At 35.6% G+C, this 26,148-nt stretch overlaps 1 protein-coding gene across 2 annotated transcripts in view; it reads left to right on the top strand.

Moving 5' to 3' along the window:
* LOC125036092 (zonadhesin-like) overlaps positions 1 to 21,731 on the top strand; it is a 36,691-nt gene extending 14,960 nt beyond the window's left edge. The window contains exons 6-13 of one of the 2 annotated variants that reach the window (XM_047628497.1): positions 8,303 to 8,461; positions 9,051 to 9,170; positions 9,844 to 9,952; positions 14,021 to 14,167; positions 14,833 to 14,906; positions 15,105 to 15,195; positions 16,863 to 17,000; positions 18,221 to 21,731. In XM_047628497.1, the coding sequence (XP_047484453.1) occupies positions 8,303 to 8,461; positions 9,051 to 9,170; positions 9,844 to 9,952; positions 14,021 to 14,167; positions 14,833 to 14,906; positions 15,105 to 15,195; positions 16,863 to 17,000; positions 18,221 to 18,719 (1,337 nt within the window). In that variant the 3' untranslated portion in view covers positions 18,720 to 21,731. The remainder of the gene's footprint in view (positions 1 to 8,302; positions 8,462 to 9,050; positions 9,171 to 9,843; positions 9,953 to 14,020; positions 14,168 to 14,832; positions 14,907 to 15,104; positions 15,196 to 16,862; positions 17,001 to 18,220) is intronic. The other variant, XM_047628506.1, reaches the window with a different exon arrangement.
* The last annotated feature ends 4,417 nt before the right edge of the window (positions 21,732 to 26,148 follow it).

The following is a 26,148-nucleotide window of genomic DNA, read 5'->3' as shown; positions in this document are numbered from 1 at the left end:
TAAGAATATTTTTACCTGTTAAGTGTGCATATAAATAAATTATATATTTTTGTTTTATTATGTCCTATAAGAATACATTTACTTTGAATGTAAGTTGTTTAATATTTCCTTATCCCCTCAATCCCATGTCCGTTCTGGGACTCGATGCTTAAGATAACTCCTGCCTGGAGCCTCAACCCTTGATTCAACTCCAACCCATTCTACTATCCACTTTCCAAGGTGTAACACCTGTGTTGAAAGGATAAAAGGCCAGTCATGAACAGCCTCAGGGAGATATGGGCACAGTATTCCTGTCTAGCTCTTACTCCTCCAGGGGACCCTCTGATGTGGACTGTTTCTCTACCCACATACTTAGGGCTTCCCATGGTCAGTAATGAAGACTTTATACCATTATTAGGGGTAATGAGTCTTACCCCTTTATAAAATAGCTCCACCAATTCAAATTCTGTGGGTTCCCTAACTCCAGGCTTTCCTTTGAAAAGGACCCTGAACACTGCTGCTACTACTACCTCCTAAATGCCTACTGTCACATTAGTCTAGTCCAAATCATTCCCCCTGGTCAGTACTCAATCTCCTCCCTTCTTCCCCTATTGTATTGCTAGTTGTTGTGGGGGGCTTAGGTGACCTTAAGTAATTTTGCATGGTCTTTTCTTCTCCCCCTTTCCATCTTCTCTTCATCATCCCCATCTTCTATCCACTTCGTGTCAGTCATGAACAGGCATGGGCATGGTGTTCCCTTGGTTAATTGTCTAGTCCTTACCCCTCATGGGGACCTTTTCCTCTCCCCATTTATTTCAGGCTCACCATGGCCAATAATGAAGTTTTACTGAATGTTTTACCCTTATTAGGGGCATTAAGGCTTTCCCCATCAGCAACTAGCCTATCTAAATTTGATTTCATTGGTTTCCCAACCCCTGCCTCTCCTTTGACCACGGCTCCTACTGATACTAATATCCCCTCCTCGACATTTGCTGTCAACTCTATCCATTCCGAATCATCCACCCGGGTCATTACTCAACCTTCAGAATACACCCTTTCACCTTTCCCAACATATTCCACTCCATCTTCTACTGCACACACTGTCTACTCCCACCCCCTTATTACTACTGTTCATCCTAATTGTCCTCCCACTAATATTACCTCTCTCCATACCACCCTATCTTCCTCCTGTCCTCGGTTTTCCACTGCTTCCACCTCTGCAAACCTTCCGAGTATCCTTTTTGGCCCAGCCAAGTGGGATCAAATCTTTGTGATTCCCCCTACAGCCCTAATATTGACAATACCCTTCTCTTCCAACAATGGCTCCAAAACCAAGTAGGCCAACCAATCCATTTCTACTACCTCTCTCACCCAGTCATTTCCAATCTAAATCCAGATACTCCAATCTCTACCACTTCCCCGGTGCCTACCCCTCCCACTCCCCACTCTACCTGTCGCACCAGACAACCTTAATGCTCCACTCTATCTTTTACCACATCCTCTCCGACACCCACCTCTCCCTCTGCTCCTCGGACATCTATTCCCTCTTCTCCTTTGTTTCTCAAACCTCCCCATCCAACTCCCCTCCAGAAACTCTTGAAGACATCCAAAAGTTCATAAACAAGACTCAGGAGAATGATCTACTCCCTCATCCACCCTCTTATTCCTTTTTGAGACAGTCCCCATGATCCTTACCACCCACACTTAGATGCTCACCTGACACCCTTCAGTTACAACAATGTCCTTCTGTGGATCTCTCCCCTTCTGACATTCTTCCGGATACTTCACCACCGTCCCGATTCCTTATGTCATTCTCAGGATTATTCTCCTACTTTCACAACTATCATTTCTTACCATATTACTATTTGATGTTTCATAATAGCTCTTTTGCAGTTTTCCCATACAGTGTTACTCTCCCTTCCTTCGACACATACTTTAATTTGATCTGATCACCCTATACCTTTAACTACATCCTTTTACTAATCCCTACTGTATTCCATATTCTATCATACTGCGATCTACAACCTTTGACATCTAACACATCTTCTGATCAATTAACTCATTTCCACCCTTTTCGCCAAAATACTTTACCATAGTGCTATATGGCCTTTGATATCTAGCACATTTATTTCTGCAAACCATTAACCACCCTCCTTTATTACTGCTCTACTGCCTTATTGTTCACCTCTCCACAAGACTTTCTCACTCAACACTACTCCCTCTTCCACAGGTACCCGTCCATCTCTACCCCCCACCAATAGAAACATCTTGAATACTCTGTTTAGTCCATGCAAATGGGATAAATTTTCCGTAATGCTCCACAGCCCCTTACTTTGATAACACTCTCCTCTTTCAGCAATGCCTCCGAAAACAAGTTCGCAGTTTCTTTCCACAGCCGCCTCGATTATTCCCGCGTTGTCACAGTTACAGCCGAATACCAAGCCATAGCACTCCCAAGCTTAACTGACAAAACCAGCAAACCCATTCCTGCCCAACATCATCCCTCCCTTAATTTGTACAGGAATTGTCTCCATCTCCCCCGACAAACTGCCCTGTCTACGACAAGGATTGGTCAGATTGTGGAGAAGACTCACCTGCCTCATGGACTATGATGAAGTATTGGTACATTGCTACATCATTCCCCCTAAAGGTGTCGTAAGTCCTATCAATATTGCCAAGGTCACATTCCGTAGACATAACATCCCCTTTAATGGCGGAGAGTCCTTCCCTCTCCGATCATACCGACCTCCCCCGAGTTGCCCTTGTCAGAAAGCAAAGTGCTGACTTCCTCCCAGCGCAGGCTTTGAGGGCAACACAACTGGGAACTGGATCCAGAGACGTGCTAGGCCTCCGCCCTCTAAGAAAAAGAAAAAGAAAAAAAAAAAAAAAAAAAACGATACAGGTTAAACAAAACAACTACAAATATTACTATTATTAACTTGTGATAGCACGCCCAGAAGTGGTTTCAGACCAGTTACCCGTCAATACCTCAGTAAATAATTTGATAATTTAAACTTTTATCTATAATATAAACATTGATAAGTTTACGTTAATGCAATTCATAAGGTAGTGTGCTCTGATATGAGTTTATCGATGCATTTATTATAGATGAAAGCTTATATTACCAAAACCTTTAATGAACGTAGATGATCATGATCAGAATTTAAAAGACATGGGCTTATTAGCTCTGCTATTATGAATAGTATCACTTTACAATTAATGCAACAAGACAGTTATTTCGCAAGGAGAGTATTTCTTTGCTATAAATTTTATATACATTTTTACAAATGCATGAGCATACGAATATTATTTTTACTCATTACAATCCTCTTAAAAAAAAAAAAAAAAAAAAATGTTGTCTTCATTATTATTATTCAATTTTTTAATTTGTTTATTTTAGAAGAAAAGTGACATTGGTTGTTCCTAATGATACTCGACTTTACACACACACACACACACACACACACACACACACACAAACACACACACACACACACACACACACACACACACACACACACACACACACACACACACACACACATACCAACGTAAAAGCTTCATCCTTCAAATAGCTGGTTGAGCTCACACTTCCTTTGAATTGTTTAGGGAAAGTTTATAATCTCGACAAAATTATTCACTGACTTATATGATAGCCCAGAATACTTTTGATATTCATTTCATTATATATTTACGTATATACCTAGTAAGTAAAAGCAGCAACAAAATTAAAACTTAACAGCCAAAAATCATAAATGCAGATTATTTTTTTTTTTTTCAATAAATATTGGGGTAGATTTCTCAGAAAAAATAATTAGCAAGCTGTTCTTTCTGAATAAAATTAGACTAATCCAATTTCCGTCTATCAATAAACAAAGATAACAAAAATGAGAAAGGGGCAGAAATAGCCTAGGGGAAAAACAATGGATATTACTAGTAATGCTGTACAATAATAGAGATAAATTATGAATGCAATATTACACGGTAAGAGACTGTTGTATACAGATGTATTGTCAATGAAACTCGATATAGATGAATTTAGAAATATGAAGTTAATATGAAATTAATTTTATTACACAGAAACATGGGGTCAGTTTTATTTTTTTCGATAATTACGGGATTCCTCCATGCACATTTCATTCTCAGAAGCTGGTGATTCATAATTTATTTTTAATTTTTAACCATAATTCAAAATTCATAGGTCTGCCGAACAAGCCGAGCTATGAGGGAAAGGTACAACTTGCTCTACTTAGAGGAAAAATATAGTGAGTTTAATAAAATTGTAGAGCCATCTATGTGTAATTACAATAAATAAACTTGTATTACATTGGGCATGGCATGTTAAGTTGTCCTCGTCGAGCCGCCAGGTATTTCTGAATTTTATGAATAATTATTCATCTTTTTTTTTCTCTTATATTAACGGACCGGATCAACCAAGTTATAATCGAAAAGATATTTAAATACTCAAACACACACACCTATTTTATGATATATATATATTATATAATATACAAGTATGTATATATATACATATATACATATATATGTATATATATATATACATATACATGTGTATATGTATATATACCTATATGTTTATATGTATTTATACATATGTATATATAAATATATGTACATATATGTATGTGTATATCTATACGTATAAATACATACATATATATACTCATATGACCCATCTTTTATTTTTCTTCTCTTTATATCCAGGTTTCCCAACCTTTAGATTCTTGCCTGGGATCTCTCTTTCGCAAAAGAATAATTACTAGAAATAATTAAAAAAAAAAAAAAAATCGGTCATTACCGCTTCATTCGTCCCAATTATTCAATTTACTCCAAACATTTTCTAGATGGAACCTTACAACCAGAAGGGACTTGGATTGGTGTGCATGGTTTTTAAATTTCGATCTATTTTTCTTACAACTTTTCCTGCAAATGTGTGTGTGTGTGTGTGTGTGTGTAGTGTGTGTGTGTGTGTGTGTGTGTGTGTGTGTGTGTGTGTGTGTGTGTGTGTGTGTGTGTGTGTGTGTGTGTGTGTGTGTGTGTGTGTGTGTGTGTGTGTGTGTGTGTGTGTGTGTGTGTGTGTGTGTGTGTGTGTGTGTGTGTGTGTGTGTGTGTGTGTGTGTGTGTTGCAGTACACACACATACATACATAGACACACACACATGCACATAATATATATATATATATATATATATATATATATATGTGCATATATGTATATATGTATATATGTATATATGTATATATGTATATCGCACACATCCATACATATATGTGTGGGTGGATGTGTCTATGTATGTGTACATTTATATTTATACAGTTATATGAAACACACACACACACACACACACACACACACACACACACACACACACACACACACACACGCAGACACACACACACACACACACACACACACACACACACACACACACACATGTATATATATTGTGTATATATACATATATAGGGATATATGATAGAAGTACCCTTAATGCAAAAGCTATATTTCGGAGATGGTGTATTGTGAATTTTTCTACCATAGTATCAACACGGTAGAGTTTTAACATTCATGTATACATATGTATATACATATATGTAAAGGAATATATATACACAATTATATACATATATATGTGTGCGACTATATTTAGATTAGGCGAGTATATGCGAGCGAGCGTTCAAGCACGCGTATGTATGTACGTATGTGTGTGTGTATGTGCGTGCAACAGACTTCCATTGTATCCGCCCGCAGCCTGCAAAAGATTTCCACACAGCCCAGCCAAGACATCCTGTAACTTTTAGGAAGGAGTGCTTTGTTATACAATTCAACATTTTTTTTTTTTTAAGGAATCCATTGAAATACACAAACAAGTTCACCAACAAAGCGCAATTGTTCGTAAATCTGTCATTTGGCTGAGCGTAAAAACGGCGTAAACTACGTAGCAATGACCAATTTGAAGTTGCTGACGACGGTAATCCTCTTGGGATTGTGTGTCACACCGTCAGGTATGTAAAATAACGTATAACTTGTTTGAGTAAATGACTTGTCACCCTCACCATGTGGCCTGTACGTTGAGATGTCCTTAGAACCTACTTCAGAATTCCTATAGATAAGTGGTTCCAAGTGCTCTCCTTCCTCAAGAACTGGTATTTCAAGGCATAGTTGGCACATATTGATAAATATCACAGAAACGATTTACACTTATCTTTAATCATTTATAATATAATTACCCCCCCCCCCCCCCATCGAGCTCGCTAATGTAGATGGAAGTATTCGAGAGACAACCATTAGGTGTTGAATGCAAACAGTTGAAGTAAATTATATAGCATAGACAGACCACAAAGGATGGTAATCATTGTTAATGAATAGTCTGCACACCTCAGAAAGTACATATTACTTCAGCCAACAACCTTGGTGGCACCTGGGAATCCTCAAATATTGTTTGAGCCAAAAACCTTCAAAAACAGTGGCAGATTTAGGGGGCGGGGCAACTGGGGGCAGTTGCCTCCCCCCCCCCCCTCCACTGCTCTGTAACTGGTCTGGTGCTCCCTGTTTGAAGTCTTCTATGAAATGACATTTGATATACTGATGGAAGAACCTCATGGCCTTCATCTTCTCAGATCATCCAAAAATGAAACATTCGGCATTTATCATTCTCACTGTCAACTCATTATAAAACAAATCATTATAAAACATAGAATGACAATCTTTCTCTGTTGAGGTAGTGGCAGGGTATAATAAGTAACCTGGCTAAAACTTTCCATAAACAATTTTCAAACCACTCAAAGTGAGCATGACCTATGGTGTAAACTAAACTGATTTCCTACAGCAACATAGCGATGGTACAATATCAATTAATTACTGAAGGTTTATAAGCACCCCCATTTATCAATTGTCCCCCCTTCAGAATAATTCTGGATCCACCCTGTTCCAAAACAGAACTATTTCCCTCCCCATCACCATGGATGGCATTTGTCATAAGAGATTTTATATTTAATTTTGGTTAATGTTACCAAGAGCGATGCACAAAGATAGAGGGAAATTAACACTGAACAGAGTTTTTGATATCTGTCTTCTGTAAATTTCATGAAATGCTAATAAAGGGAGGAATAGGGTGGATTACCCCCTATCTAGGGAATAAATATATGGAAGCGTTAGGTTTAGATTTGGGGTTCGCATGATACTGTGGTTTTGGGACTGTCTCTGGAGGTGCGTTGCTCTCGGTAACAAATAACTTGATTCCTAATGTTATTCTTTGCCTGCATAAATTATTTCATATACCAGTGAGTTTAGTTTTCCCTTCACTGTATGAGTGTCCTCAGATTTCCCCAATTTTTTATACCAATTTTTTATGTATTGAAATTACCCTAAGGGTAAATCAGAAAGTAGAGGTAGGCCACAGTTTAGAAATACCATACAGATGTGTGTGTGTGTGTGTGTAAATATTATTATATATTATATATATACATACATGTATATTTATTTATTTATTCACCTATCTAAATACATATATTATGTATGTATTTGATATTGCTTACTCCAAATGATATACATATGTGTGTGTGTGTATGTGTGTAAATATATATATATATATATATATATATATATATATATTGTGTGTGTGTATGTATATATATATATATATATATATATATATTTATATGTGTATGTATGTAAGTTTATATGTATAAGTATTAAAGTAAGTATATATATGTATGAATATGTGTTTTTTATGTAAATATAATTCATATGTGTATATGTATAAATATGTATACATATATGTATATCTGAATGAATGTTTGTATACACAAACACACACATATATATGTATGTACATATATATGATATATATATATATATATATATATATATTTATACACATGCACACACAGACACATATGTATGTATATATATACATACTTATATTTGTATATATGTGTATATGTATGTATATATAATATGTATAGTATGTGTATGCATATATATGTATATATTGTATGTGTGTATGTATATATATGTATATATTTATATATATATATTATATATATATACTAATGTACATATATACACATATATATAATATATATATGTATATATATAATATATATATGTATATATATAATATATATATGTATATATATAATATATATATATATGTATATATATAATATATATATAGTGTTTGTGTGTATGTGTGTTTGAGTGTGTGTATGTACATTTATGTATGTATAAAGGAGTAAGAAAATCACATGCTATAGGGTTTGACTTTCCTATTCCAAAAAGTTTATTCTTGTTTTCAGAAACAATAATTGGTCAGAAATGCTCAACAAAATATGACTGTGCATCAAGAATATTGATCTCAGAAAATTGCACAGATGGTTTTTGTGCTTGTTCCCGCACAGCCCGTTTACGCTATGAAGAATATTCCCTCGCTCCTGAGTGTAGCTCCCTATTGGACCGTAAGTTCTGATCCATTTCTTATCCTTTGCTGTACAATGATTTATGTTAATGTGACAAAGAGAATTATAGATTTCCTTTTGATTGGTTTTGATTATTTATTATTTGTTAAAAGCTGAAGACACATTGTGCTTATGGAAAATAAGGCTTAGAATCTGCTAATTCTCTCTCTCTCTCTCTCTCTCTCCTTTCTCTCTCTTCTCTTTTTCTCTCTCGCTGTGCTGTGTGGTGCAAGTGGTAGAAATCTCGTCTGGCTAACTTACAGACCAGTGTTTAAATCCCATAGTTATCAGTGGATGGTAACCCTGTTCATAGATACATAGTTAGACATATAGATACATAGATAGAGATATAGATACATAGTTAGAGATATAGATACATAGATAGAGATATAGATACATTGATATAGATAGATACAGGTAGATAGATTGTATTATATGATATATAATATATAGTATATGGTGTATATATAATATTTAACATGTAAACACAAAGACACACTATTATTTATGTGTATGTTAATATGAACACACACAAACACACACAAAGGTGCATATTTGCTTGTAATATGTTATTCTTTATATTTTACAGTAAAGACAAGGTACTGTAAAAGATCACCGGAAAAATGTCCACCAAATAGCATGTGTTCAAGCAGAGAAGGATGTCGCTGCAATGATGGGTATGAGTTTGTTGGCAGTAATTGCATAAAAGGTGAGGATGATAATAAGTTATTGAGACATTGTTAAAATTCAAGTAAAGTAAACATTTTATTTTGTTGGTCAATTTCAAATTTAGGGAAAAGAGAACTTGATGACTTCGTTAATACTTTCATGGCAACATACTAACGACTGCATTTTCTCAATTCACATGAAAATGAATGATTTCACATACTGTAAAATAATACACAGATAATAATCAATGAATCAGATATATATATACTTGTACTAATCATATTTTTTATCTTATCTTATTAATTTGGTCTGCATGTAAGTATTGGAATCATTTATTAAGCCTTCATGAATTGGTCTTGAAAAGATATAAGAATGATTATCTTCACAGTAATGAGATGCATTTGACTGGTTTTCATTAAATCTTTGTCTTCAGTTATAAATCAAATTTAGGAAGCAACTGCTAGTTTATTGTGTGAAACTTATAAATTTGAGGCAATATAAAACTTAATATGAAATTATATCAAGTAAATTTGTATGTAAAACTAAAAACAAAGTTGTCAATAGTAAATTGAATAAAAATAACGTGATTGCTCTATATGTCAACTTCTAAATGAGGCATCCATACAAGAAAATACTTAATCTATCACTTTATTTTTTTCTTCTATGGCTTAAATTAGTATGTAATGACCATCTTTGTTGATTACATTCTGCAGCAGTGTACCAGAAAGTCATGGAGCCCTGCTATATACGGAATGGTTTAGCATATGTCTGTGACCATAAGCAACATAGCTTTTGTGGAGAAAAGAAATGTGTGTGCTTTGAGTAAGTTCACTTTTCTTTATTGTTATTAATATCTATCTATATCTCTAGCTGTATATATTTGCCTGTCTCAGTCTAATCTAATTAATTAATCTAATCTATATATCAATCTACCTGTCTCTCTATGTCTATATTTCTATATATATGTAAATATCTATATATGTATATGTATATGTATGTGTGTATGTATATATATATATTATATATATTATATTTATAAATATATATACACATATATATACACACACATATGTATTATATATATATAAATATATTATATGACATTATATATGTATATGTTTATATATATATATATATATATATATATATATATATATATGTATTCCTTATCATCATTGTCAAGGAGGGCTAACACTGGCAGGGATATATGGTTGCACCCACCCTTTTCTTCCAGCCACAAGGGTCTCCCGTGGTGAGTCTCCAGGCAGGCCCTCAGCCCATCTCTAACTCCTCATGACAGGTCTCGCCGAGCTGCCCAAGCCATGACTTCCTAGGTCATCCCATGGGCCTCCTCCACCCAGGATTGTCTCACAGAAAGACAACCAGATGGAGAGGGTCATCCACAGGTAAATGAGCTAGGTGCCCACATAGCCTGAGTTGGTGATCCTGGATTATGCAAGTAACAGGTCCCATGTCAGTTTCACGGTGTAGCCATTGGTTGGACACATGGTCCTGCCAACTGTACCCATGATCCTGAAAAGAGACTTGCTACAAAAGGCATCAAGATGAGACTCCAAGGCTCCAGATTTCACTTCCATAGATTAAAACTGGTAGTATCAAGGCCTTGAAGACACATAGCTTGGTCCTTCTGCATAGCTAACGACATCTCAAAATGCTCTTGTGGATCAAGTTCATGGTTCCTGCTGCAAGACCAGTCCGTCTACTGACTTTTTGGTCTGACAGCCCAGAGATATGGACTACGCTATCAAGGTATGCAAAGCTCTCTGTGACTTCAATGTTCTCACCGCAAGCATGGATCTACTAAATGGATCTCCCTAACAGGCCCCCAAAATCCTGAATCTTGGTCTTGGTCCAGGAAACCTCTAGGCCCAAGGGCTTTGCCTAATTGCTAAATGCATCAAGAACCACCACCAGTGACTCCAGAGACTCAAACAGCAACATCAATGGCAAAGTCAAGGTCAGAGACCTTGATATTGCCCAGTGTTGCTCCACACTGACTTTAGATAATAGCTCTGCCCATTATCCAGTTCATGTAGGTGTTGAAAAGTGTTGGTGCAAGGACACAGCCTTGCACCAACACTTTTCAACACCTACATCGCCAGGCCCACACCACACTTTACAGCACTTTCAGTACCGGTATATGGTTTGATATTAGGCCAATAATCTCTGTTGGAATTCCCTTAGGTCTTAGAATCATCCATAGCGATTCTTGATGCACTTAATCAAACATCTTGAGGTCAATGTAGGCTCCAAGCAACCCACGACTGAACTCACAACTGTTCCACAATTACTATAAGTGCTAGGATATGGTCTATTGTGGACTTGGCAGAAGTGAATCCAGACTGCTCCAGTCTCTGGTGCCTTAGTAGGTGGGCACAGATCCGTTTCAGAAGAATGTGGGCGATAACCTTGCCCGGTATACTGAACAATGTATTGCCATGGTAGTTGCTACAGTCCCAATGATCCCCTTTCCCCTTCCAAAGAGGGATGATCATGCCCCTCAACAGGTCCACGGGAATGGAACATGACTGCCAGATAACAGTCAAGATTGCATGCAAACCCCGTGCCATAGGTTCACTCCAAGCCTTTAGCATTTCAGCAGGGATATCAATTATGCCTAAAGCTTTCCCACTCTTCAGTTTAGAAATTGCCATCGTAACCTCAGTTAGGGTAGGAGGTTCCTTGCTGATGTGGGGCTGACCTAGCAAAGTCCCGGAGAAGGAGGTTGTTCTCACTGCTGGGATCAGCTCCCGCATCATGGGGACTGCATTGAAGTCACCCAGAACAATGGCAATGTCTCGCCAGGGGCAATTGTTTGCCACAGAGGTGAGTTTGGCATAGAACACTTCTTTCACCTTGAGTTTGCAAACAGCAATAGGAAGTACTCAGCAACAAGATACATGAAGCCAAAAGCATGCTCCAATCTCAATACCAGAAAAATGCTCATCAAGCAGTGTTACTTCAACTATCGAGGGTTGAAGTCGGCTGGAGATGGCCATGGCTACTCCCTGGAGGTGATGATCATCACCACGGCCCAACCAGTAGTAGGTGTACCCACTGTGGGGCTGGTAAGTTATCTGGGGGAGGAGGGGGGGCAAGGCCAACCTCCCCCGAGAAGCCCATTAACCCCAGGGTAGCTGAGGGCCAGGAGTTGCTATGGAGCCAGGGTGTGTCCACATGCCGGTGGGCAGGGCCTCCTGCTGCTCTGAGATCCCCCACAGTTTAGCCTGGGACCACAAGGTTACCAGTTTCCATGGGTGGCCACAAGGAGGCAATGCAGAAGTCTCGAAGATGGAGAGGCTATGAACTGGCAGAGGAGGCTTATGCAAACCTGCTCCCTTTTTCACACTAGGCTAGCCAGCGGTGGCAACAAGGCATGCAAGCACACTATATAGGCTACCACACCCTGAGCATGAAGCACCCACCTATATGTATTATATGACATATACATTATATGCATTATCTACATATATATATATATATGTATATTATATTATATATATTCTATATATTCATATATATATATTATATATATTACATATATATATTATTATATATATTATATACATTTATTATTATATTATTTATTACTATATTATTATATCTGTATATTTTATTTTATATATATTATTGTCTATTATTATATTTTATTATATATACTATTGTATATTATTATATTTTATTATATTTTATTATATATATTATTGTATATGTATTATAGTATATGTATTATTGTATAGATATCATTGTGTATATATATTATTGTGTATATATTATTCTGTATATATTATTGTATATGTATTATTGTTTACATATTGTATATATATTATTGTCTATGTATTATTGTACATGTATTACTGTACATGTATTATTGTATATATATCATTATATATATATATATATATTATATATCATTATATATCGTTATATATATTTCTTTATATATATATTATATATATTATATATATCATTATATATATTATTATATTTATATAATTATGTATGTTATTATATTTATATTCTATATATATCATTTAAATAATTATATATATCATTATATATGTATTATATATATCATTATTTATATATTATATATGTATCATTATATATATATATATATCATTATATGTCATTATATATATGTTTCATTATATATATATCATTGTATATATATCATTATATATATCATTATATATATATCATTATATATATGTATTATGTATATTATATTTTGTATATGTATTATGTATATTATATTATATATTATTATGTATTATTATATACATGTATTATTATGTATATATTATTATATATTATTTTGTATATATGTATATATTATATATATGTATTATTATATATATATATATATATATATATATAGTATAAATATATGATATATATATATTGTTATCATTAGTATGTATATATATGTTCTATATATACATATATATAAATGTATAATATATATGATATGTATATAATATATTATATATATATTATATACATCTATGCTTATATTGCTATATATATTTATTATATATATATTATTATATATATTTTGTTATATATGTAATATTATTATTATTTATATATATATTATATATATATATATAATATATATGTATATATTACCTAACATGAATATATATATGTATATTATATGTATTATATATATTATATACATTATTGATTATATATATTATATATATTTTTTATTATATATATTGTATATATTATATATATCATATATATTATAGATATTATATAAATTATATATTTTATATATATATATATTTTATATATATATATATTATATATTATATATATTTTATATATAATATATACGGCAACTTGGCTCGATTCCCGCAGGATGACCCTGCCCACCAGGTTGTCTCTGCTCGAGACAGCCCTGAGGAAGCCGTGGCTTGGGCAGATTGATCAAACCTGTTGTGAGGAGCTAGAGATGGGCTGGGCCCCTGCCTGGCGGCTCACCATGAGAGACCCTCGTAGGTGGAGGTGAAACATGGATGCAGCTATGTGCCCCCGCCGGCATTAGCTCTTAAATGCTGATGATATTATATATATAAATTATATATATTACATGTATTATATATGTTTTATATAAATATATATATTATATATATGTAATATATATTATATATATTACATATATATTATATATATTACATATATATTATATATATATTACATATATATTATATATATATAATATATATATACTATATATAAATAGTATTATATTTATAGTATTATATATATATTATATATAAATATAGTATTATTATATATATTAGATTATATTTTCATCAGAAATACATGTATATCTGATGAAGATATAATCGAAACCGGTCAAATACATCTCTTGTATTGTGAAGATATTCACTCTCTTTCATACCTTTTCTACATATGTATATATGTATATATGTATATATATTTGAATATTTATTTATATAGCTAGATAGATAGATGTTTAAAAAAGATAATTTGTCTTTTCTTTAGTTTCCTTTTATATATATACATTATATACTGAAAAAATGCAGAATGAGTTTTCAAGAAACTGTAATTTTAGGATACATATAAGTAGAGCAAAAAATTTGTGGGATCTAATAGTTAATGATGACAAGTTTTAAGTGTTCAGATTGTTTTTCTTGTCTTTCCAGTGCTTTTCTCCCTAATATAACCAGTGGGCGGTGTGAACCTGAAGCCGATTTCCTGCGTGCCAGTAACCTTGAAAGTGCGTTATCTTTATAGCCAATACCCATTTCTTTTAGATAGTTTGCCTTGAAGTATGACTATGATTTTTTTTTTTTTTTTTTTTTATTGAACTAAAATATTTTTGTAACAGTTTGGTATGTCATAATTGCTTGTTCATTAGTTTTTGTTTTGATTATTTTTCTTTAAAAAAAAAAATAAATCAGTCTGTTTTTCACAGAGTATATTGTCCTACATGGTGAATACTGCAAGTCGAAATCTCATTGTATTGAAGGCTTGGAGTGTTCTAAATATGCGTGCTCCTGTCCCAGGTAAGAATGGCGTATCTATAGATCATAAACCAATTTACTGCAGCAGTTGTTTTGGTGGATCTGTGGTCAATCTGTTTCTAGATACATTTGCTTAGACAATTAATTTGTATATAGAGAAGATATATAAAATTAGTGAGTATAAGACATTTACACAAACACAAACTCATCTCTCTCTCTCTCCGTCTTCTTATCTGTATGTCTAGCTTGCTAGCTATATAGCTATTTACACTGCTGGTGGTGGCGGAAGGCAACAATCTTCCAAACACCTGTCTCACCAATTGAGGTGATTAATGCAGTAGAAAATGGTACTGAAGGGGATACTGACTAAAAATAAATATTAATGGGATATCCTTTACTTTTCTGGATCATTTGAAGCAATTTTGGAAAGGAATCAGCTCTGTGTTGTAGCTATTGGGGCTTGATATTATCCTAAATGGCCTGAATGGTCATTTGAAGGCATAGAATGGAGGATGTATCCCTGTCCTTTAAATGGTGTTTGGTGTGTGTCCTGAGGTTCTCTACAGGATTTATATCTAGAGAGTTTCCAGGCCAAGGTTTTAACAATCTTACATTACAAATTTAAAACCAGTTTACTACTAATTATGTGGTTTGACATGGTGCCCCATCCTGCATGTGAACATCTCATTTTGTCAGACAGCCTTCAAGTTTGTCCAGGTTACTTTCAAAATAGCTGCACAGGTTTATACAAATGTTTTTGAGTTGTATCATTAATTTTCCAATCCCATAACATGAAAAACAACCCCAAACCATGAGTGAGGCAGGGTGTATAACCTTGTAGCTTAAGTTGCAAGGGTCAGTGGGGTCACTGCCAGGATGGCAATACACTCTCACTCTCTGACTGTCAGTCTCCTAAAAGCTTGGCTTATCTGACCACAATTTCCCCCACTCACCAAGTCCCCAATCTTTGTATTGGGATACAAAAGCCAGTCTTTTAACCCGCAAAATGCATATTAGCCATGATTTATGTACAGATTTGCAACACAGTACCCTTGTTATTTTTTCAAATATTCTCTTACTGTTTGTTCAGCTCCTGCTAGCAATTACGGGTTCCTTTCCTTATTTTCCTGGCTTGTGATGCGAGGTTGGGCCTCTACCTGCCTGCCAATAATATCTAAAGTCCTCTGGCTTACTTTCCCCATATGTTCTGCAGGCTTGTGTGGGGGTGGGAGGATGAGGGATCCAATAGCGCGATAATTTTTGGTCCAGCGTTGAATACTTTGGGGTGACAGAGAGGGATGATATTTTTTTGTTATATTTGTTCTCTTTAACCATCACACATATAGCTGCAGTTTGAGTTTCACTCTGCATGTTTCTTGGCTCAATATTAGAAAGAAATGAAGCGGAAGTGAGAATGGCTAGCAGTGAAAATGAGGCACATATTACGGTAATGGGTGTATCCTACAGGAAGGCAGCCAACCCAGTAGGATTGAGAGATACCACTATTTCTCTGATTTTCGCAAATGAAAAGTAAACACGAGTGGTAGACTGAAATTCGCAGTAGCTGATGGTGTGCTGATTTTCGCACTTTCCGCCACCACCAGCAGTGTATATACATACCTATGTGTGTATGTGTTATGAAGTAACACATACAGCCACACAGGTACAGTCTGATTCAAAACATGTTTTTTTTTTTCTTTTACCTTCAGCCCCTGCATTTACAAGAAGGGAATGGAGGTATGTGACTGTGGCGCATCGGGATCAACAGGACCTTTAATTGTTGGTATCCTGGGTGGTTTGTTAATCATTGCATTTTGGAGCTGGACAATAAGGAATACTTGGAGGAGGTGAGCATGTGTGTATATATAAATATAAATATATAAATATATGTAATATATATGATATATAGAATTTATATATATACAATATATATATATATAATATATATATAATATATATATTGTGTATATATGTACCTATATGTATAGATAAGTATATGTGTATATATGCATATATAAATATATGTAATATATATGATATGTATAATTTATATATATACAATATATATATATATAGTATATATATAATATATATATTGTGTATATATGTATATATATGTATATATGTTATGTATGTATATATATGTATATGTTTTGTATGTATATATATGTATGTATTTATGTACATATGTGTATTTATATATGTATGTATATATATGTATATATGTTTATGTATATATACATATATATGTATATATATGCATGTATGTATGTTTTTTTTTTATCAGTTCCCTTTTTTACAGGATTAATATATTGTTATTTTTATTGTTACTGTTAACATTCTTATTATTATTAATGCCTAAAGCACGCCATATTTGAAGTGGTAATGGGGTTGTCAATGACAAGTTGTTGCTGATTAGCTAGCTATTCCTCTTCAATAAGTAAGTTTGGTTTTACTTAGTAGCTGGGCTGGCAGCAAGACTCCATCATTTTGTTAGGTCTATAACCCACAACTTTTTTTAAAAACTTGCTGCTTCCAAGAATGTTCATTTTTAACCCCTTGCCGACGGATACGACGGGTAGACACGTGCTTTGCCCACTGTTAGTACTTGTTTGATTGTTTATACACATAGATGGCTATACTTGTACTAAGTTACCAATGAGCCAGTTAGGAGTACTGCCCGTCTCGCACGTTCACCCTTTTCTTTGATTTTCGAAATATTTTACATTATCTTATTTTGCTGTTACTAATATTAAAAAACATTATAATAATTATAATGTTTATAATAAAAATAACATCATCGATATCCATAGCACTAGTAAAAAATACGTTTTTCCCGCCAATTCAAATCACGTATGGTCACAAGGTCTATTAATTGACTCCTTTGTGGCTAAGCACTAGCAGAGCCATCTATGAGCAGACATTTCACAAAAAATATAGAAAATGGGCACAGCATTTTCCCCATTTTTTGTTCATTTTCCCCGACGGCATTGGGTTAATTTCTACTAGGTTTTGAATCAATTTATATATCAAAAACACTAAGGGTTTCTAAATTATTTATTCATAGACACACAAAAAAGCAGGCATACCAGGATGATGCACCAGCACCTCCATCTGTCCAACGAAGTACAGCTTCATATCCTCTTGCTCCGGTTACATCCTCTGTACCAGCTGCCCCACTTTTGTCACAGGAAGAAGAGCACACTGGGGTTACTCCAGATGAAACAGACTTTGGAAAAATACCAGCAGAATCTTATCCACTGGCACCACCCGCACAACCTTTAGGTTTTCAGAGCCCTGCCAACTCTCAGTACCCATCATCACAGGGTTTTCCTTCTAATGCATATAATGATGCCTACTTACCTAATGTTTCTGGAGATCCCTCAGCCCCATTGTGTCCTCCCATTCTCCCACCACCATATTCAGCCACTACATATAATCCACCATATGCACCTTCATCCTCACCTCCTCCATATCCTGCTGACATGCCTTCACATCCTCCCCCATCCATGCCTCCTCCATACCCTTCATCATCATCTTCGGCCCCATATCCTCTTAATCTATAAATGACACCACAGCTTGTTTCATAGTTCTTTAAGTGAAGTGAAAATTAATTTTTAAGCACAATGGCAACATGACACTAAATCACATATCCCTCTATATCGGAAGAACCATTTACAAGAACTAGGAATGACAGAGTTGGGTTTTTTCTTCTTATTCTGTCGTCTTTCATGTTTTGGGGACTATTTTTTTTTTTACTTGCTTCTAAATCATGCATTTCCTAATAAACTATTTGAAGTAATTGTCTTAAAATAAAATTTTCCAGTGAATTACAGAACAGACTATAGAATATAGGTATTTCTAGAGTTTGGATATGAGGTAAGTGCTTGAGGAATTACTATACAAGCCAAACAGAAATAGGTGCAAGTTCTATGAAGAAGATAACTTCCAAATGTATGAATTTCAGTGATATTTTGATTTTCATATCAGAACTGGAAAAAAAACTGCATCTTTGTCATTTCAACCCTTAAGTCTGAATTGATTGTTTTGTTTTTTTGTTGTGTTAGATCATACTTGGCTGTAGTCAAGGCAGCTCTGGCCCTGTCTTGAGATATATTCAAGCTGAAATATGGTATCACATATAATAAATAAAGATAATGGCTGCTTCATTATATTGCTGTCCTTTGAACTTAAATATGAAAGGGCAAAAATAGATGAAATGTCAGTAGAACTGATACTTGATATTTGTGATAATTGCAGCAGTACATAATCAGCAGGTGAATATTGTGTTGGGTTTGGAAGAGAAGTGGAATGACTAGGCTAATATAAATTCATCATGGTTATCAGACACTGTTATATATATGTGACAAACATATGCAAGACCAGTCAATCTATAGGTTAATTGCCTTAAGTGTGGCTTGATTAAGTATTATCAAAGTTCATATAATCTTAGGAAAGAAAAAGTGTCATCACCCTGGATTCTGGAGTACTCCAATGTGCCAAGTCTGTTCTTTATTGTAATCATCTCACACTTAATACTTATTTTACATGATTAGTATTTTTTAAAGATAAAGGATAGGATTTATTTATATATATATTTATTTATGTATTTATAAAAAAAAAGCTGCTGTCAACACTAATTTTTATTCCAAAGAGCTGTCTTTAGAAATTTATCCTGTCACATACATGCCCAGTCTATTGTGGTTTTATTATCTAAATTCTATTCACTCACAGATGGCAACAGATGTGCTTATTCAACAAAAAGTCTAGGCCTACCAGATCTCATTTGCTGAAAATAATATTAGAGAGGAAATACAATAAATTTAAGGAATTACCAGGTGAGGCCTACTAATTAACTCCTTGGTGGCTAAGCTCTTGTGGAGTTGTGTTTGTGTAAATAAAATTCACTAGATAAAACTGCAATGGAGGATGCATGTACCAGACACCAATGAGTTAATATACAAAAATTGGTTTTGCGATTATAGGTTGAGTATTAGTGTCCATGCTGGAAACTGACAGTGAAGTAAAAAATCTGTGTAATAATATTTATTCTTTAATAAAGACAAACCTGCATGTACTGATGAGTCTGAGATGGAGAAAAAAAAGAGTTTATTGTATGTTTTATATAATATATTAGTATTAGTGAAACTGTAAAGCTGTGTAAAAGGCTTCTTATTCGTTAGGGCAGTAGCTGATGTCACAGGAAAAGTAAATACACATCAATATAATAAATCAGTGTTTACATGTTTACATGTATACACTTACAGTTATACTCACAAACATTTGTAGTTAGTAACAGCAATCAGAAAATTATTTCTACTAGCATTCTATATCAAGTTTGAGGTCTGAACTGTCAAGCATGCTGTGCACTCACTTAGCAAACTCTATCCGACATGCTAGTGTGGTTGCCCATGTGGCTGAGGAAATGATTGTTATGTAGTCACAAAATACAGTAGTCACTATGTGGGTGGTAAGCCAATAGTTCATATCACCACAATATGTGCTTAATGCTCTGTACCTGGTGTCAAACCAGCTATTGGTTTCTGGTGGTTTATTTGTTTTGCATGTCAGTATTGTCACAAAAGTGGCTATTGACAGACTTACCACTCTTGCCCATCAGATTACCTGATAGTACTGACAGGGCTGAAGGAGGCATAATCTCTCTTTAGTATATACTTCTTTCATATACATAACTCATTGTGTGCTGAGTGCAACATTCCTGCAATTTTTCCTCTTTTGGAGAAATAAATGGAGATTGTAAAGTTTGACATGTATTTATGTGATGTATATACATGCTCATCCACAGGTATTACTGTACTTGGTTAGGTTGTAGAAGGCATTTTGTTTTACTTAGGAAATATATTCCTCAGTTTTTAGATCTCAAAAAGTATTTACAACTTTTATTATAACTTTAATTATTACTTTTATCAGGAAAAAGAAACCACAGGTGGTTGATCATCTTACTGACCTGGCATTGCCATTGAATGCATATATACCATTTTAAAATCAGGAGAACTAGGTAGAAAATGGTTCTCATATCACTGATTTGACCTTTTTAATATGCAGAAAGATTCTCGTTTAATGTAGATGGCCAGAGCATGTCCTATAAGAAGACAAGCCAGATGAAAATGACATATATGCCTTCAAAATCCCTTTTCACTGACAAGTACAATTCATTTCATGAGAACTCATTCGTCAAATATACCAATGCCTTGACTGGGTGTGCCTTCCAGTGCCAAGTTCAGGCTAGACCACAATTGATGATTGCAATATATTAATTTAGGCAAGAGTGGCTTTGTAAAACTAAGGTCTTTCAAGGCCTTACTCACAAACTGGAATCTGTGGCTTAAAATTAGGTCACTAATATTTTAAAGATGTATATTCATAATTTTACATTGGGTGTTTCTGAGCTACAGTGCTTCCATAGGTATTTCCTATAGTAGCTTAAGAATATTTTTACCCGTGAAGTGTGCAGGAAAATAAATTATATATTTTCTACATATTGTTTCTGTTGTGTTTTGTTATTCTTGTAAACTATTTTATTATGAGAGTTTTACATGAATACATTTACTCTGAATTTAAGTTGTTTTATTTCCTTATCCCCCAATCCCATGCCCATTTTTGCCATGGGCACTTTGGGAACAGAGACTGGGATTCAGTGCTTGGGATCACTCCTGTCTTGAGCCTCAGCCCTTGACTCAACTAATTTTGCATGGTCTTTTTCCCTTCTTTTCAATTCCCTCTCTTTTCCAACCCATTCTACTATCTACTTTCAAAGGTGTGAGACTTGTGTTAATAGGATGAAAGGCTGACTTTGTGCCAGTTATGAAAGGCCTGAAGGAGCCATGGGCACAGTATTCATGTTTAGTTGTCTAGCCCTTATCCCTAAATGGGACCTGTGGGGTGAACTGTTTCTCTTCCTAACATACTTAAGGCATACCATGGCCAGTAATGAATAATTTATACCACTATTAGGGGTAATGCATCTTAGCCCTTTATCAAATAGCCCTACCAATTCAAGTTCTGTGGGTTCCCCAACTCCAGGCTCTCATTTGAAAAGGACCCTGAACACTGCTACTACTACCTCCTCAATGCCTACTGCTACATTAGTTTCGTCCAAATCATCCCTCCAGGTTAATTCTCAATCTCCAGGAAGCATTTCTCCTCCCCCAACATCCTATACTTCATCTCAACCCCCACAACTTTCTTCAGCTACCCAATCCTCCCTTATCTCCCTAATGTTTTGCTCGTTGTTGTTGTGGGGTAGAGGGGGGGGGGGGCTGAGGAGACGGAGACTGGGGCCCAATTTATGGATCACCCCTACCTTGCATCTCAGCCCTCGCCTCAACTAATTTTGCATGGTCTTTTCTTCTCCCCCTTTCCTTCTCTTCTTCATCATCCCCTTCTGTCCACTTCCTAAAGTGTGAGAGTCGTACTGAAAGGATGAAAGGCTGGGTTTGTGTAAATCATGAACGGCCTCCGGGAGCAATGTGCACGGTATTCCCTTGGTTAATTGTCTAGCCCTTACCCCTCATGGGGACCCTTCTGATCCCCTTTTATTTCAGGCTCACCATGGCCAATAATGATGATGTTTCACCCTTATTATGGACATTAAGATTGCTTCTTCATCAACTAGCCTATCTAAATTTAATTTCATTAGTTTCCCAACCCCGACATCTCTTTTGACCACGGCTCCGACTGATACTAATACCTCCTCGATGTTTGCTGTTAACTCCATCCATTCCCACTCTGTTTAGTCCATCCAAATGGGATTGATTTTTCGTAATCCCCCCCATAGCCCTTTACTCTCATAACACACTTCCAGCAATGCCTCCAAAAACATGTAGACTAGTTTCCTTCCGCAGCCGCCTCGGTTATTCCCACGTCGTCACACAGTTACATTCGAATCCCAAAATATAGCATTATTGTCAACCCAAACTGACAAGTTGGCAAACCCATTCCTGCCCAACATCATCTCTCCCTCAGTATTTGTACCGGAACTTCTCCATCTCCCCGACAAACTGCCCTGTCTACGACAAGGATTGGTCAGATTGTGGAGAAGACTCACCTGCCTCATGGACTATGATGCAGTATTGGTACATTGCTACACCATTCCCCCTAGAGGCTGTCATAACTCCCATCAATATTGCCAATATTACATTCCGAAGACATGACATCCCTTTAATGTTTACATTGGCGGAGATTCCTTCTCTGTCCGATCATACCGACCTCCCCCGAGTTGCCCTTGTCAGAAGGCAAAATGCTGACTTCCTCCCAGCACAGGCTTTGAATGCAACACAGCCAAAAGCGGGAAATGGAACGTCTGATCCAGAGACGTGCCAGGCCGCACTCTGAAAAAAGGAAATTAACGATACGGCTTATACAAAACTACTACAACCACTATTATTATTATTAAGAATTGAGTTAGTGCGTCCAAAAGTGTTCTCAGATCAGTTACCCGCAAATAGCTTCAGTAAATATTTTTAATTATCCTTTCACCTATAACATAAACATCGATAAGTTCACGTTATAATGCACTTCAGTCATGAGGCAGTGTCCTTATCGATGCTTATAAAATAGACGGAAGTTCAAATTAAAACTTTTAATAAACGCATTTTCGGGGAATCATGGTAATTTTAAAAGAGAAACAAAAATGTTAATAATATCACAATCATCATTAGCAACAATAGTAATATAAATTAAAATAGTAATATAATATAATTATAATAATACGAGATGATAATAAAAATAGTAATAATGAAGTTATTAATTGTAGTAATATTACCATTATTATCATTCTCCTCGTCATCATTGTCATAATCACCCCCGCCCCCCCAATCCCTTGCTCGTTGTTGTCGCAGGGGGGGCTTAGGAGACGAAGACTGGAGCCCAATCTAGGGGACCACCCATACCTTGGACCTCAGCCTCTGCCTTAAGTAATTTTGCATGGTCTTTTCTCTTCCCCCTTTCCTTTCCTTCTCTTCTTCATCCTTCCCTTCTTCTGTCCACTTCCTAAAGTGTGAGAGTCGTGCTGAAAGGATGAAAGGCTGGCTTTGTATCAGTCATGAACAGTCCCCGGGATCATGTGCACGGTATTCCCTTGGTTAATTGTCTAGCCCTTACCCTTCATGGGGACCCTGAGGGGTAGACCGTTTCATCTCCCCATTTATTTCAGCTCGCCATGACCGATAATGATTTTACCCATATTTAGGGGCATTAAGGCTTGCCCCTTCATCAACTAGCCTATCTAAATTTAATTTCATTGGTTTCCCAACCCCTACCTCTCCTTTGACCACGGCTCCGACTGATACTATTACCCCCTCCTCGATATTTGCGGCCAACCCAATCCATTCCGAATCATCCACCCAGGTCATTACTCAACCTTCAAAATACACCCTTTCATCTCTCCCAACATATTCCACTCCATATGCTACTGCACAATCTTCTTCATTGTCTACCTCCCCCCTTATTACTACTCTTCATCCTTATTGTCCTCCTTCATACCACCCATCTTCCTCCCGCCCTCGTCCTTCTACTGCTTCCACCTCAACAAATCTTTTGAGTACCCTTTTTGGCTCAGCCAATTGGGATCAAATCTTTGCGATCCCCCTATAACCCCGTACTCTGACAATACCCTTCTCTTCCAACAATGTCTCCAAAAACAAGCAGGCAAGGACTTGTCAGACTGTGAAAACGACTTGCTCGCATGGTGCAGTTCAGTCCAGTGCTACACTATTCCTATCAGAGGCCAACGTAATTCCTACACCAATATTGCCAAGATGAACTTCGTTAGACATGACCTCCCCCATGAAGTTTATATTGGTGGAATGTCCTGCCCTGTCCGATCATATCGACCTCTTCCCTGTCAATGTCAGAAATGTTGGCGTTTTGGCCCAATGTCTATGTAAGTATACTTATATAGACCGATGCCTTCTATGTGCCCAGCCTGGTCATGATCGTTCAAATTTCTCTGCTCAGTCACGCACGTGCGCCAATTGTGGTGATTCCCATTATCTATTTTATAGGAGCTGCCCTGCCTACCCAACCGAATCTGAGGTAGCAGTTCTCAGATTCAAACTAGGCCTCACTTAACGTGAGGCCAGACAAGAAGTACGTCGACGAGGTTTTTCTTTTTTTACCTTTTCCAGAACTGTACTTCGCCCTTGTCGCAACAGCAATCTAAACGTTCCACTCTATCTTCTACCACATCATCTACACCCCCCTCCCCCTCTGCTCCTTGGACATCTATTTCCTCTTCTCCTCCACATAAGAAAACCTTAGTCTCTCAGATCCCCCCCCCCCCCAACTCCTCCCCAGAAACTCTTGAAGGCATCCAAAAGTTCATAAGCATGACTCAGGAGAATGATCCACTTCCTCATCTATCCTCTAATCCCTTTAGTCGTTCATCATTCAGAGCATCTGCCGATATCCATCTTCCTGCTCTTCTAGTTCCCCCTACTCCTCTTCCCCCCCCAAAAAAAAAAAAAAAAAAAAAAAAAAACTCTCCTCTCCTCCTCCATGTATATCACCATTCCCTGTTCCTAATAATTACGTCCCAAGGGCATGGACTTGGTTCTGCGAATATGAATAATATCAATTTACAACTAATGCAACAAGCCAGTTATTTGGCAAGGAGAGTATCTCTTTGATATATATATATATATATATATATATATATTGATAAATGCATATGCATACGAATAGTATATTTACTAATTGAAATCCCCCTCAATATATATATAATAAGTCACTGAGACTGTTGTCTTTATTATTATAATTATTATTATATTTTTTTATATTTGTTTATTTTAGAAGAAAAGTGACATTGGCTGTTCCTCATGACACTCGACTTCATATATATATATATATATATATAAAATATAATATATATATATATAATCATCCCTCAAATACCTGAGCTTGTTGAGCTCACACTTCCTTTGAATTGTTTAGGGAAAGTTTATAATTCCGACAAAATTATTCACCAATTTTTAT

Source organism: Penaeus chinensis, chromosome 2 (genome assembly GCF_019202785.1).
Source record: "Penaeus chinensis breed Huanghai No. 1 chromosome 2, ASM1920278v2, whole genome shotgun sequence".
In the NCBI taxonomy this organism is placed as follows: Eukaryota; Metazoa; Arthropoda; class Malacostraca; order Decapoda; family Penaeidae; genus Penaeus; species Penaeus chinensis.
Note: the sequence above shows the minus strand (reverse complement) of the source record. Positions and strands in the feature narration are given on the sequence as shown.